The 14530-nt window shown below is 43.5% G+C and overlaps 1 protein-coding gene across 2 annotated transcripts in view; it reads left to right on the top strand.

Moving 5' to 3' along the window:
* LOC143974133 (antiviral innate immune response receptor RIG-I-like) overlaps positions 1 to 14530 on the top strand; it is a 111179-nt gene that overhangs the window by 81030 nt on the left and 15619 nt on the right. For both annotated transcript variants that reach the window (XM_077475247.1, XM_077475246.1), the window contains exons 13-16: positions 2356 to 2513; positions 4949 to 5084; positions 9793 to 9935; positions 11415 to 11505. In XM_077475247.1, the coding sequence (XP_077331373.1) occupies positions 2356 to 2513; positions 4949 to 5084; positions 9793 to 9935; positions 11415 to 11505 (528 nt within the window). The remainder of the gene's footprint in view (positions 1 to 2355; positions 2514 to 4948; positions 5085 to 9792; positions 9936 to 11414; positions 11506 to 14530) is intronic.

Genomic DNA, 14530 nt, shown 5'->3' with positions numbered 1-14530 from the left:
AGGGGAATTATAGCTCCTCCCACACAGCTCTGAGGGGAATTATAGCTCCTCCCACACAGCGCTGAGGGGAATTATAGCTCCTCCCACACAGCTCTAAGGGGAATTATAGCTTCTCCCACACAGCTCTGAGGAGAATTATAGGTAGTCCCACACATCTCTGAGGGGAATTATAGCTCCTCCCACACAGCTCTGAGGGGAATTATAGCTTCTACCACACAGCTCTGAGGAGAATTATAGGTAGTCCCACAACGCTCTGAGGGGAATTATAGCTACTCCTGCACAGCTCTGAGGGGAATCATAGGTAGTCCCACACATCTCTGAGGAGAATTATAGCTAGTCCCACACAGCTCTGAGGGGAATCATAGGTAGTCCCACACAGCTCTGAGGAGAATTATAGTTACTCCTACACAGCTCTGAGGGGAATTATAAGTAGTCCCACACAGCTCTGAGGAGAATTATAGCTCCTCCCACACAGCTCTGAGGGGAATTATACCTACTCCCACGCAGCTCTGTGGAGAATTATAGGTAGTCCCACACAGCTCTGAGTAGAATTATAGGTAGTCCCACACAGCTCTGAGGAGAATTATAGATAGTCCCACACAGCTCTGAGGAGAATTATATCTAGTCCCACTCAGCTCTGAGGAGAATTATAGCTCCTCCTACACAGCTCTGTGGAGAATTATAGGTAGTGGCACACAGCTCTGAGGGGAATTATAGCTTCTCCCACACAGCTCTGAGGAGAATTATAGGTAGTCCCACACAGCTCTGAGGGGAATTATAGCTACTCCCGCACAGCTCTGAGGGGAATCATAGGTAGTCCCACACATCTCTGAGGAGAATTATAGCTAGTCCCACACAGCTCTGAGGGGAATTATAGGTAGTCCCACACAGCTCTGAGGAGAATTATAGGTAGTCCCACACAGCTCTGAGGGGAATTATAAGTAGTCCCACACAGCTCTGAGGATAATTATAGCTCCTCCCACACAGCTCTGAGGGGAATTATACCTACTCCCACGCAGCTCTGAGGAGAATTATAGGTAGTCCCACACAGCTCTGAGTAGAATTATAGGTAGTCCCACACAGCTCTGAGGAGAATTATAGATAGTCCCACACAGCTCTGAGGAGAATTATAGCTACTCCCACACAGCTCTGAGGGAAATTATAGGTAGTCCCACACAGCTCTGAGGAGAATTATAGCTATTTCCACACAGCTCTGAGGAGAATTATAGGTAGTCCCACACAGCTCTGAGGGGAATTATAGCTACTCCCGCACAGCTGTGAGGGGAATCATAGGTAGTCCCACACATCTATAGCGCTTGCGCTTGCAAAACGCCCTGGTGTGAAAGGGGTCTAACTTCTGTTCTTAGACCCCTTTCACACCAGGGCGTTTTGCAGGTGCTATAGCGTTAGAAATAGCGCCTGCAATCCGCCCTGAAAAAGCTGGACCATTGTCTGTAGTGTGAAAGCCCGAGGGCTTTCACACTACAGTGGTGCGCTGTCAGGACGTCAGGGAAAAGTCCTGCCAGCAGCTTCTTTGGAGCGGTGAAGGAGCGGTGTGTTTTCGCTCCTCCACCGCTGCTCCCCATTGAAATCAATGGGGCAGCGCTTTAATACCACCGCCAAAACGCCATTATTGTGGTGTATTGCTGGCGGTTTTAACCCTTTCTCGGCCGCTAGCGGGGGGTAAAAACGCCCCGCTAGAGGCCGAAATGCACCGCAAATCCGACGGTAAAACGCAGCTGAAAATAGCGGCGTTTTACCGCCGACGCTATGGGCGGGGTGGTGTGAAAGGGGTCTTAGAGAAAAAAAGAACATGTGTTATTTAAAGGAAACATACACTTATGCCCCGTACACATGGTCGGAAATTCTGATGGAAAATGTCCGATTGGATTATATTGTCGGAAAATCCGATCATGTGTGGGCTCTATCTGACTTTTTCCGTCGGTAATTCCGACCGAAAAATTTGAGAGCAGGATCTCAAATTTTCCGACAACAAAATCCGATCGGACTTTTTCAGATCGTTTGTAGAGAATTCCGATTGAACAAAGTGCCACGCATGCTCAGATCAAAGTACAAGAGCAAAGCTATTGGCTACTAGCCTGAACATAGTCCAGTCCATATTTTTTTTAAATATAGAGCTATTTGTCCTTGCCATGGCTTATTTACATTACATTAATTAGTATTTTTACATAAAATCTGTCTCTATGTAATGGCTGTCATATTCCTAGCTGAATCTATTTGCGGAGTAAAATACATCAGTTGCATTGCTTTCTGGTTATCATAATTGCAGCTGTACCTGCAATCAGTACAAAGGTTATATTAATAGTAAATGCAATTACTGTATTGTGGCTTTAGAGACTATGTCGGATATTCAGAGCCAAACTTTTGGAACCCAGAAGTATGACAACTGGATTATTGCCATTCAGAAGAAATGCCGTTTGCTGCAGCTGGAAGATAAAATGGAGGAGAGTCGTCTGTGTAGTGCTCTGTTCACATATACTGAACATTTACGGGTATGCAGCTTTTATAGTTTTACTTTCCTTCTTATAGTGAAAAAAAAATTCCTCCTTCATGAATTGAAGTAGGAAGAACTTTGAGATTTAAAAATGTGATTAAAATCTAAGTTAAAGCAGTTGTGACCCTAAAAAAAGAAAAAAAAAAGATCTTGTTCCCGTATAGCAGGTTAAACAGCACAGTGCTTGTGCTGTCTAATCTGTCCCTCTCTATACTGTAAAAAAAACCTGGTTGATCCTGCCTGTTCCTGTGTCCACCTAAGTGTGCTGACCATGGTAATCATGCTGATCCGAGATTACCGTGGTCAGGTTACGTGCCTCCGTCATGCCGCTGCTCTCCTCTCTCCCCCTCCCTCCCTGTTTGTCAGCTCCTGTGTGTGTCAGCTGCTACTTCCCTCCTGCCACTATTAGTAGCTGGCAGTAAAATAAAAGAAAGATTACTGCCAGCCCCTCTGTTCTATCAAGCCATCCTATACAGTGTACATGTTTGTATAAAACGGTGAGTCTAAATACCTTATCTCAGATCTTTTTTGGACGGTCACATAACCTCCGACTGCTCTTCTCAGATCTAAGCACTACACTCTTTTGCAACTCTGTTTGGGGCAGGGAGGGGAGGAATGCCTTCATTAGGTCCTGGGCATACTGCTGAAGTTGTGCAGGGAGGACATCCTCCGGGACCCCCCGCACCTTAATATTATTTCTGCGGGACCTGTCTTCTAAGTCTGCGACTTTAGCTTTGAGCCATGCGACTTCTTCGGCTTGGTCGCTGTGAGCGTCAATCAGGGTATTGTGTGAGGTGGCAAAGTCTCCCATTTTAGATTCGATATGATCAACTCTTGAGCCCAGTTCTCCTACCTCAGTTTTAAAGTTATTAAGGCAATGAAGCATATCATTGTGCATGGAGGTGCGGAGTGAGAGAAGCATCTCTTTCAGGGTTGTGTCAGATATAGGCCCGTCCGTGGTGGGGAAGGCAGTGAAGGGGTCAATGAGTTCCTTTGTGTCCTCTAATGGATCCCGGCCCTTGCTCACCTGTGTGGTGTCCGAAGCCATTCGTGGCTTGGATTTGGCCGGGCTGCGAGACAGCGGCGTGGAGACCTCCGGGGAGCGGCGGTAATCTGCCTCTCCATTCTCCGGGCTGGTTGCTGCAGAGCCGTCTGAGGAGGAGGCCGCACGTGAGCATGGGCCGGCGCCATCTTGCCGCGGGTCGCGGCCTTCCCGTCGGAAGAAATCATCCAGTTTCTTCGGAGCCACCGCTCCTCTCCGCTTTCTGGACATTTCACCCAGGTGCCCGGGCCTTCAGGTGATCGGTAAGGTGTCTACAAGTCAGCAGTGGTGAGTGTATGTCGCTCGGTTCCCGTTGCTGGAGCGGAGCTGTGCTAGCAGACGTCCATCCAGCAGCGCGGTAGCCAGCACTACACTCTTGATGGGTGCATATGCCAGGTCCCTTGCACATCAAACTTACAGTGGCAGGGGTTGGGGGAGGGGGACATTTTCATCTAATGCAGAAGCCAGCAACACAAGGCACACATCAGATGGATAATATCATTCCTTGTACTCATTTTTATTTATTTATTTTTGACCAAACTTAAGCCTGGTACACACTACAAGTTTAAAAAAAACAAAAAACTGACAGCTCTGGTCGTAGCTGCTTCACCTACAATCCAATGTTAGTACATCGATCTGCCCTGCTGTGCTACTGTGCTCTGACAGGGGGACAGCCCCCCTCCAGCCAAAATACTCCGGTCAGCGCTCTCAGCCATTGGCTGAGAGCACTGATCGGAGACAATCGGTTGCTGGTTTCCCAGCATGCTCATTTAACAGAAGCCGTCGAATGACCGGCTGCCATACACAGGGGCCAAATGTTGGCCTTTTTTATTGAACTGGCCAATGTCGTCCAACATTCGGCCTGTGTGTACTAGGCTTTAGGCTTTCATGAATTGCATATTAGCATAGTAATGGTTGTATTTGTAACTATAAAGTTATTTTTACTGCAAAGTAGGGAAAACCACACACAATAATAATTCCCTGAAAGAGATATCCATAAAGTATAGGGAAATAAAGTAGCAGTGTTAAGCCCCATACACACTATCAGATTTTCTGCTGATTTTTGTCTTCAGATTTACCAAAACCATGTAGTAGAAGGGCCTGCCTGATTGCATACAAACTGAAACTCCTAAGGTTTGACCTCATATTATATGGTTTTGGTAAATTTGAAGACAAAAATCTGCAGAAAATCTGATAGTGTGTATGGGGCTTTAGATGACAGATTTTTTTTTAGCAAAATTCTGATGCATAAATAAGACTTCTAGCATATAGGAAGGAATCCAATACCGAATAAACTTTTCAAAAATTTTCAGTACCAATTCATGTAGTTTGGCCTTTTACTTGGTTAATCATATAATTTTCTTAACACCCTCTTTCCTTTGCTGTAACAGAAATGTAATAATGCACTCATAATTAACGAGGATGCCCGTACCCAAGATGCTCTGGATTATTTGCAGAACTTTTATAACAACATCAAGAATGGAACATTTACAGAAATTGAACAGAAGCTAGTTAAAATGTTTGAAGGTAAAGTTAACACAAACCCGCCTTATCACGCTCCGGTGGCATTCTAATGCTATATAGTGCCCTAGCAGACTAGGCCCTGGCTGCTCACCCAGCTCTTCTGCACCCTTCTACCAGTATTGCATATGATTGTTTTAGTAATAATGAGTGTTAGCTTGTATTATTGCAGGAAGCATCCAGTGTACTTTATATGCAGGACTATTTTTTTGCTGTACATAGAAATAAACAAAAAGATGGTTTCACTTCTCCAGATCTATAAAGAGCATTCTGATTCCTCTCAACATCTGCTGCACCATCTTTCCCCTACAGTTCTCTTGCAGAATTAAGTCACAAATGCAATTTTCCCAACAAGATGAACTAAAATTGTTAAACAAGTCTTAAAATAATTATTTAAAAAGTCTTGTGTGGGCACAATATGGTCTATTTATAAAACATTTGTTGGATGAATGTGACAAGCATTTTCCCAGCCTTGACATATTCTAGACATTTTCTGATTAATATAGTAATTTCCTATGATCATCAGTTCCATCTAAATGGTATCTACAATGAAAACATATTCAAATAGAATTTAAAACGATACAAGATGAAAAGCTGTGAGAAAAAAAAAAAAGCAAAAAACACAAAAGAACAAAAAAAAAAAAAAAACCCAACGATATCTTCATGTAAAAAACAAATGATAAGTCTTCGGTAATAAATAATGAAAGCAATGTATGTGTACACTATAAAATAAGACCCTTCAAATCCAGTTGGGCATTAAATTGTAAATAATAATGTACATTAATAAATCCTTAGTGGCATTTAGTATGAATATGACGGATAGTAAAAAATGTCCAAACCTATTCCTTATCATCAGATTATATAGACATGGAGCATACATAATAAAACGTTCATAAAAAGACAAAAGAAATCTATTGATTTGGCTACTCATCATAACCTTTGTCCACTACCTAAATAAATGATCAAAATGTCAAAAAATACTTAAAATTAATGGAAGTGTTTATGTTTGCTGTGGCCTCTAAGTAAAAGTGGTCAGTAGTTATGTCTATAAACAAGAGATTAACCACTACAGCCCCGGAAGGATTTGCCCCCTTCCTGACCAGGCCATTTTTTGCGATTCGGCACTGCGTCACTTTAGCTGACAATTGCATGGTCGTGCGACATTGTACCCAAACAAAATGTATGTCTTTCCCCCCCCCCCACAACTAGAGCTTTCTTTTGCTGATAATTGATCATATCTGCGGTTTTTAATTGTTGCGCTATAAACAAAAAAAGAGCGACAATTTTGAAAAAAGATAACACAATATTTTGAAGTTTTTGCTGTAATAAATATCTCAATTAAAAAAACAAAACCAAAAAATGTTTTTTCCTCAGTTTAGGCTGATATACATATTTTTGGTAAAAAAAAAAATCGTAATAAGCGAATATTGATTGGTTTACACAAAAGTTATAGCATCTACAAAATAAGGGATAGGGGATAGACTTATGTCATTATTAATATATATATTTTTTTACTAGTAATGGCGGCGATCTGTGATTTTTATCGAGACTGTGATATTGCGGCGGTCAGATCAGACACTTTTGACACTATTTTGGGACCATTGACATTTATACAGCGATCAGAGCTAAAAATAGCCATTGATTACTGTATAAATGACATTGGCAGGGAAGGGGTTAACACTGGCGGGGATCAAGGGGTTAACTGTGTTCCCTAGTATGAACACACGATCTGTCTCCTCTCCCCTGAGAGAACCGGAATTTGTGTGTTTAGACACACAGATCCTGGTTCTCACTCTGTCACGAGCGACGCGGGTGCCTGGCAGTCATTGCGCCTGCCAGGCACGCGCATCAGCTTTGGGGACACGTGCTGGGTGCGTGCCTGCTGTCATGTCTTAAAGGAGCGACGTACAGCTACGGCGATTTGCCAAGCCAAACTGCTGCAGTATAACTGCGGCGGCTGGTCGGCTAGTGGTTAAAGTGTTACTAAACCTACAACAGTGAAATCAGCCTATATATGCAGTAAATCATGCTTGTTATACTCACTGTGTAACCTAAGGGTTAATCCTCTGCATTGTGTAAAAAGGCTGTTTGACCTGTATGCACAGATCCTCCTCTTTTTCCACTGACTCCAGAACAGGTCATGATAAGAAAGAGCCTTTGGAGTCAGGTTGCACATGCTGTTTGGTGTGTATTGCTAGAGAGTTTTTCTTTTCTTGGGAGGGTGCATTTGATCAGCATAGGGCCAATCAGCACTGTCCCGACAGAGGGTCATTGGCCCTGGATCATGATAGGACAGATGAGTGCAGTATGAAAACTCCTCCTACAAACTGTAAACAGGAACTGATAGAAGTCACAAGACTGCTATATACTGCTGATGAGAAAAAGTATTTAGCAGTTTATATTTACTAAAATAATTGCATTTCCATGTTCTGTGTACTGTGGGAGACCAGATATAGTAAATGCAGGGTCCTGGGTTTAGTAACAATTTAAGTGAACAGGGCTATGAGACTGACCTGTATTGCATGGAGATTGGTTAAATTTTGAGAGGGTTATATTCTGTAGGAAAAAAAAAATCAGAGAATGCTGAGTTTGAAAGCTTATTGTACCTAGGAGTGGACAGATAAATGGTGCCCAAATAGTTAATAGGTGAGGACAATAGGACAATATGAGATACAGAGGAGTCCTCTGATGGACATGAAAGCGATAGTATAATAAAAAATAATGTTTCTGTTTGTATGGACCTAGAGAGGGATTACAGTTAATTAGATGAATATTGGAGGGCGATGTCAGGCTAGAACAGAAGACTAGTAGTTATGGAAGTGCAGCAGTGGAGAGGATAGCAGATAGGGAGGTGAGTGCAGAAGCACTACTCCAGTGACAAAGGTGTGAAGTTATGTCAGGAATGCAAATTTGACAGCTGGGGGATGAGATATGGCCATAGTGCCGCTATCGAGAAGTGTCTGGGATGTACTGCATATGCGCCGCACGGAAAAGCACATTGATTTTACGATCAGCTGTTGTGACGGCGAGACGGCGCCTGCGCATAATAGTGGACGGAAGACATTTTTATATCAGATTGTGCCTTGCGCTGATGAGGCGTGTTCATGTCGGTGAGGGGTAGATTAGTACAAGATGGGGACGGATTTTTAAATGAAGGCCAGTGCTGCAAAACACATATTTTTCAGATAGAAAAATGCGCCCTTCAGTTGACTAAACGTGCCCCAGTGCAAGTGTCCAGGAAGAATAGAAGAAAAATGTATTTTGCAGCACTGCCCATCATTGAATAATCTGCCCCAATCATGTACTAATTCGCCCCTCACCGACATGAACACACCTCGCCAGCGCAAGGCACAATCTGAGAGAAAAATTCCTTCTGTTGGCTATTATGTGCAGGCGTCATCTTGCTGACACAACAGCTGATCGCAAACTCAGCTGTTGTGCTGTTGCGTATGGCACATGCGCTGTTCATGCCGGGCACTTCCCGATAGCGGGCACTTTTCTATAGAACACCTGTTTAGGATTTTATAAACTGGGGGAGAGAAGGAAGCTGGAGGGTGGTAGATGGAATTGAGGAGATAAGATGGAAGGAGTGAGAAGTGAGGAAGCTGATAAGACTGTGAACTGACAGGAAATGCAGTAGCCAGCATTGCGGAGCAGCAAGGAGATGTCGCCTAGAAATTTAAAAGTTTGACAGGAGGCCATGGTCTTGGGTATTGATTGGGATAAGGTCTGGCTCTGAATCCTAATGATCTCTTGGAAAAGGAAGAAACAGTTCTAGTGAACAGTTCTTGTGAAAGTGTCAGAACAATAACAAATGAAAGAATCATAACTATTTGTGAATATCTGTCTACACTTTATAGAGAAAATTTGCACTAACATACAATTTTTCAGGACAAGCTTTCGGGGTATGTCCCCTTCTTCAAGGTCCAAGTAAGTAGAAGGGGACATACCCCGAAAGCTTGTCCTGAAAAATTGTATGTTAGTGCAAATAAAAAAAGTATCACAGACAGTACTCAATTTTCTCTGTCACAATTGCACTAATACAGCTACAATCACATTAAGTATGATGGTCTACACTTTATAGAAAGATTGAACACAGTTTGTAAATTGGTCTCAGTGTGTGGATACTCATTCATAAATGGGTCAGGCAAATTAAAAAGAATGGTGTTCTATTTCTGTATAAATAAAAATATGTGAGAAAATGCAATACATGAGTACAGATGAAGGAGTGGGCAGAACAAATGGAAAGGGATGGTGAAGACATTGGAGAAATGTAAATATACATATGTGAACATCCAGATACACACACATAACTGTGGGGGTTATTTACTAAAGTAAAATCTACTTTGCACTGCGAGTGCACTTGGAAGTAAAGTCACTGTAGATCTGAGGGGGACATACAAGGAAAATAAAAAACAGCATTTTAGCTTGTACATGATTGGATGATAAAATCAGCAGAGCTTCCACTCATTTCAGATATACCCCTTAGATTCACAGGGCTGCACTTCCAAGTTCACTTGCAGTACAAAGTGGCTTTGCCTTTTGTAAATAACCCCCTACACCCCCTATAACTGTACACCTACATGCCACACACACCCATTTATACACATATACATACATCCACACCTGTGCAAATATATACACACATACCTGTATACATACATATATAATGTAACTAAATAGGATAACCTTGATTTATTTATTTTTTTCACAGTTAAGTTGCCACAACTGATGGACATTGCAGATGATAATGAAAATCCAAAGTTGGAAGAGTTGCAGTTTATCCTATCTGAATCTTATCATGAAAATCCAGAGACCCGCACACTTCTCTTTGTGAAGACCAGAGCTTTAGTAGAGGTATTTATTTCTGAAACAATCAGCCTAAAACCTTGTGCTTTGGTTTGTCACTTTTTTTCCTTTTATTTTTGTGATTGTTCAAAAAATCACTATTACATATATTACTACATAATTATGGACAGAAGTGCCACACTTATTTCTAGGAGGCACAAAAGACTGTTAGAAGTGGTGCTTCACACAGGGCAGACACTACCACTAGGTTAACTAGGCAGCCGTTTAGGGCGCACTGCCGCCTAGGGCGCAACCAGGACAGCTAGTTTAATTACTGTCTGCTGGGAGGAGAGGGCGTCATATAATAAGGGGGCCCCCAGATTCCAGCCCCCTACCCTATGTGAATGAGTATGGGGTATATGGTACCCCTACCCATTCACCTAGGGGAAAAAAAGTGTACATAAAAAAAACACAACACAGGTTTTTAAAATACTTTATTAGACAGCTCTGGAGGTCTTCTCTTCTTCCGTCTCCAGGGGTCTTCTCTTCTTCCGTCTCCAGGGATCTTCTCGCTCTTTTGCTAGCTCTTCTACTAGCGGAGGAGCCTGGCTTTCTCCTTCGCCGCTGCTGCCGCCCAGGGGTCTTCTTCCGACTTCGGGGGTCTTGTCCCGCTCTTCAGTTCTTCTTGCCGGGCCTCCACTTTCTTCTTCCAGCTCTTTTACTAGCGTTGGCCCGGTCTTCTGTCGCCGCCGCCGCCTTCTGCTTCTTCTTCTCTTCTTCTTCTTCTCTTCTTCTTCCGATGTTGACACGACGCTCTCTCCAGCCTTAATGGCAGGGACGCGTTGTGCGGCGACTTATATAGGGACATGGGGCGGGGTCACCGGGTGATGTCACATGGTGACCCAGCCCCTTATGATGTCACAGTCCCAGCATCCTCTGGGGAAGCCAGGGTTGTTGGGAAGAGGCCCTTGTCCTCATCAACCGGGGGACAAGAGCCTCTTGTTGAGGGCACGTGGCCTGGTATGGCTCAGGAGAGGGGGGGCGCTCCCTCGTCCCCACCCCCTTTCCTGACCAGCCAGGCTACGTACTCAGATAAGGGTCTGCTATGGACTTTTGGGGGGACCCCCACGCCGTTTTTTCAGCGTAGGGGTTCTCCTTTAAATCCATACCAGGTGAAGGACCTAGCGAGGTGTCAATCTCGCCGATGGAGGCGGCGACATTCACTTCCTTTACTAGTTCCGTCTACCTGGAGTCACGTTCAAAATGAACGGACTTTACTCCGCGTGTGGGCAAGTCCGCTCATTTCAAAAGTCCGGCGGACTCCTGCCATAGTCTGGCGGACTGTCTGCCGGACCCAGTCCGCCAGAAAAGTCTGGGCGTGTGTGGGCAGGTCCGCTCATTCGGAAAGTCCGGCCGACCTTGGCTGCATAGTTTGTCTGCCGGATAGTCCGATCGTGTATACGTGGCATAAGTGTTCATACAAACAATAAGATATATTCCTATATTTGTCACTAACAATATAATTTTGACTGTTTCTGTACTTTCTAGGCTCTAAAGAAATGGATTGAGGAAACCTCATCACTCAGCTTTTTAAAACCAGAAATAATTTTTGGAAGAAATAAAAGCCATGATAATATAGGTAAAGAAAATTGCTGCGCTAATGAACCAAAAATCCACCTGCTCACACCAAGCATTAGGCAACTGGATCACACCAAGCATTAGGCAACTGGATGTTTAAAAGACTTATCTTATGGCAAAATCTGAAAAATGTGTACTCCTTGTATCTAAATCATCCATCCAGCCAGGGGTCAAGTCTTGGGGAAAAAAAAGTGTTAAAACTCACCAAAGATCACCCCACCCCAAAAAAAATAATGTATCCTCATCCCCATCCAGAATTATCTGAGTCCTTTCCACAATGTATCCCCATCCCCACCCAACATCATCCATCCCACTTCACAATGTATCCCCATCCATGTCCAGAATCCTGGAGAGGGATGGATGATTCAACTTCAGTACAGCCAGCTTGTCGATACATGGATAAAAATTCAGCTGGTTCAGCAGAAATTTTTATCTGTCTATGGTGTCTTACATCTGCCAGTCTTGTGTTTAACAAACTCCTCAAATTGTCTGTAAAGTGCTCCACTTAGGTGTAGAAATTCACTTTGAACTCCACTGTATTTCCATAACTTTCTGTATGTATTAGATAAAAGATAAGGTGAGAGCACTTCTAATACCAAAAGAGAATTGTGGATATAAGGTGGAGTTGGAACCGTGCCATTACCTGGAGGGATTGACATTTACGGGGTTAAAACAGGCAGTGAGGAAATGTGTCATCGCCTCCTTACTGCCTGTCAAATGGCTCTGAAAAGTGACCTGAGCATGGATCACTTTTCATTGGAGTGGCAGTGCCTGCTGCAAGTGTGTACAAGCCTTTCAGCGCACACTGGTGTACTTGCAGTTTTCCTTCGCCGCAGTCCCATAGACTTATTTTAGGTTGTGCATTTTTGCTGTCGTTTTTTTAAAGTGCACCAAAGATGCAGCATGTAGGACGTTTTGTGTACTTTCAGAACATGCAGAAAAAATGTGCTACCTAACAGAAGTCTATATGGGACCGGGGGTAACGTGCAAGAAGACTGTGAGTACACCAGCACTGCAGCCAAACCGCAGCACATCAGTGTGCACCCTCTTCATAGCACATAGGACCAGATACTGCACAGACTGCGGAAATAGAACTCTTTAGCTGCAGATAAGGAAAGGGGGTGGGGGGGGGATTTGGGAGAGATCAGAAAGGGAGGGGGAGAGACTGGTCACATCTCACTCACTTGGCAGGTCCAGCAAGAGGTTTACTTGCTCAGTCAATGCACAGCTTTCGGTTTAAGATGTGGCTGCTGGCTGCTCTGTTCAAATGTTCCCGCCCACACATCCTCCTCATGGACCCATCACACAGGCTTCCAGAGTGTGGGCGGACACAGGGAGAAAGGGGCGGGAAGAGGCAGAGCGGGTCCACCATCTTCCATTCGTGTAGAGGGGGCTGTGCTCTGTAGGGAACATGCAGCTGTGACAGGTGAAGGACACATCGCCAGATCACAGCAGGAGTGTTCCTGCACCGCTTCTGTTAATCTGCTCCTACCTGCCTACTCCTGTGCCGCCCAAGCAGTAGACTCTGCCATGTCGGGAACTGCACATGTTCATTTTCCAGCTGGCAGCACAGCCAGTCCTAATAGGAACGGCGTTCCTGCTGAGGAAAAAGTACAGGAACGACGTTCCCATGCTTTCCTGCAGGCGTCGAGCCCTGCATCCAGGTCATTTTTAAACTGACAGACATGTCTGAAATCTGGAAGGGAGTTTTATGCTTACAGGTTTTGCAGCATACACAGATTCTTTTGCCTGGCATTTAGAGAATATATTTGCTGTAGCAGAAGATCAGCCTGTACATGAGCATCTTTAGTGATAAAAAAAACCTAGAATCTAAATTAGTTAGAAATTTTTCATGCATATTACATGTATGAATCATTTAAATTGCACTTTGAATATGGTTATGTTTATTATATGATTTTATTAAATTAGATGGAATAAAACATAGTGACAGCAATTTTCCATAAATTCATAAAAACACTTTAAACCAGTCATTTGAAATCCATACTATTTTTCCCCTTCTTTCTGCACTTCCTGAAAGGATCAGAGTGATTATGATTGGTCAGCACCGGCCCAGCGCATCACTCTGATCCATCCTGAAAATGGTGCACAATGACCGATAAGAAGAACTGGGATTTTCAAACCCCAGACCACATCAGTACTTTAAGTTCATCAACCATGGATGTAAGTTGAATGAGGACCAGGGTGAGTTTAGGGTGTATGGTGTCAGTTTACCTTTTTCTGAAAAGGTGAACTTACCCCTTAAGTCCTCCTTGTGTTAAGTCTTCATAGATGTGTCACCAAGGGTCACAGTGAATACATGAGAGTATTTTTTTTTTAAAAGCGTACTGTAAACAAATATATACTTTTTTATGATTTGTAACTGCATATCCTCAGGTTTTCATTGCTATAAAACCTTATTGTATTGATGATTCTTTAGCATCTATTGAGACCCGCAATGATTCAGGTACATTCAGGTTATATTGCTGCGGACAGGAGATTTAGACACTGGCAAGCAAAATAAAGTTGTATAACCCTTTCTCTACCCAGCATGCTTCAGACCAGCCTCTGAGGAACCCTTCCTCTACCCAGCATGCTTTCGTTTTTTTATAGTGTCTTCGGAGGTTGGGGGCCTTTTCCTTAGCTCTACTGGCCTTTTTTTTTTGGTTCCCCTTTCTTTACTGAATTGTTCTTCTGAAACTTTAATCAAAATTCTTTACTACAATGCTGCTTGAGCTGTTCTCTATACAGCAGCTATCTAAGGTCATACATGGAACCTCTTGAACTAGACATGCAGGGCTAACTTGGAATTTGGCCACTTGCCTCTGTATTGTGACACTTTCCAAATCTGAGTGTACTGTATTAGTTGGGAGTCATTTTCATGGTTTTAGCACAGCCCTAGATGTCTTTGAAGCCTTACTGAGTGAGCACTGGGTGCTACCTCTTCATTTACTGCCTGTTTAAATACCCCCCCCCCCACTGCAAGTTTTATGATGGCAAGGGTTAAGGCTGAGGGTAATAATGCTGGT

Source organism: Lithobates pipiens, unplaced genomic scaffold (genome assembly GCF_037356315.1).
Source record: "Lithobates pipiens isolate NorthernLeopardFrog02 unplaced genomic scaffold, aLitPip1_a1.2 Scaffold_13, whole genome shotgun sequence".
NCBI lineage: Eukaryota > Metazoa > Chordata > Amphibia > Anura > Ranidae > Lithobates > Lithobates pipiens.
Note: the sequence above shows the minus strand (reverse complement) of the source record. Positions and strands in the feature narration are given on the sequence as shown.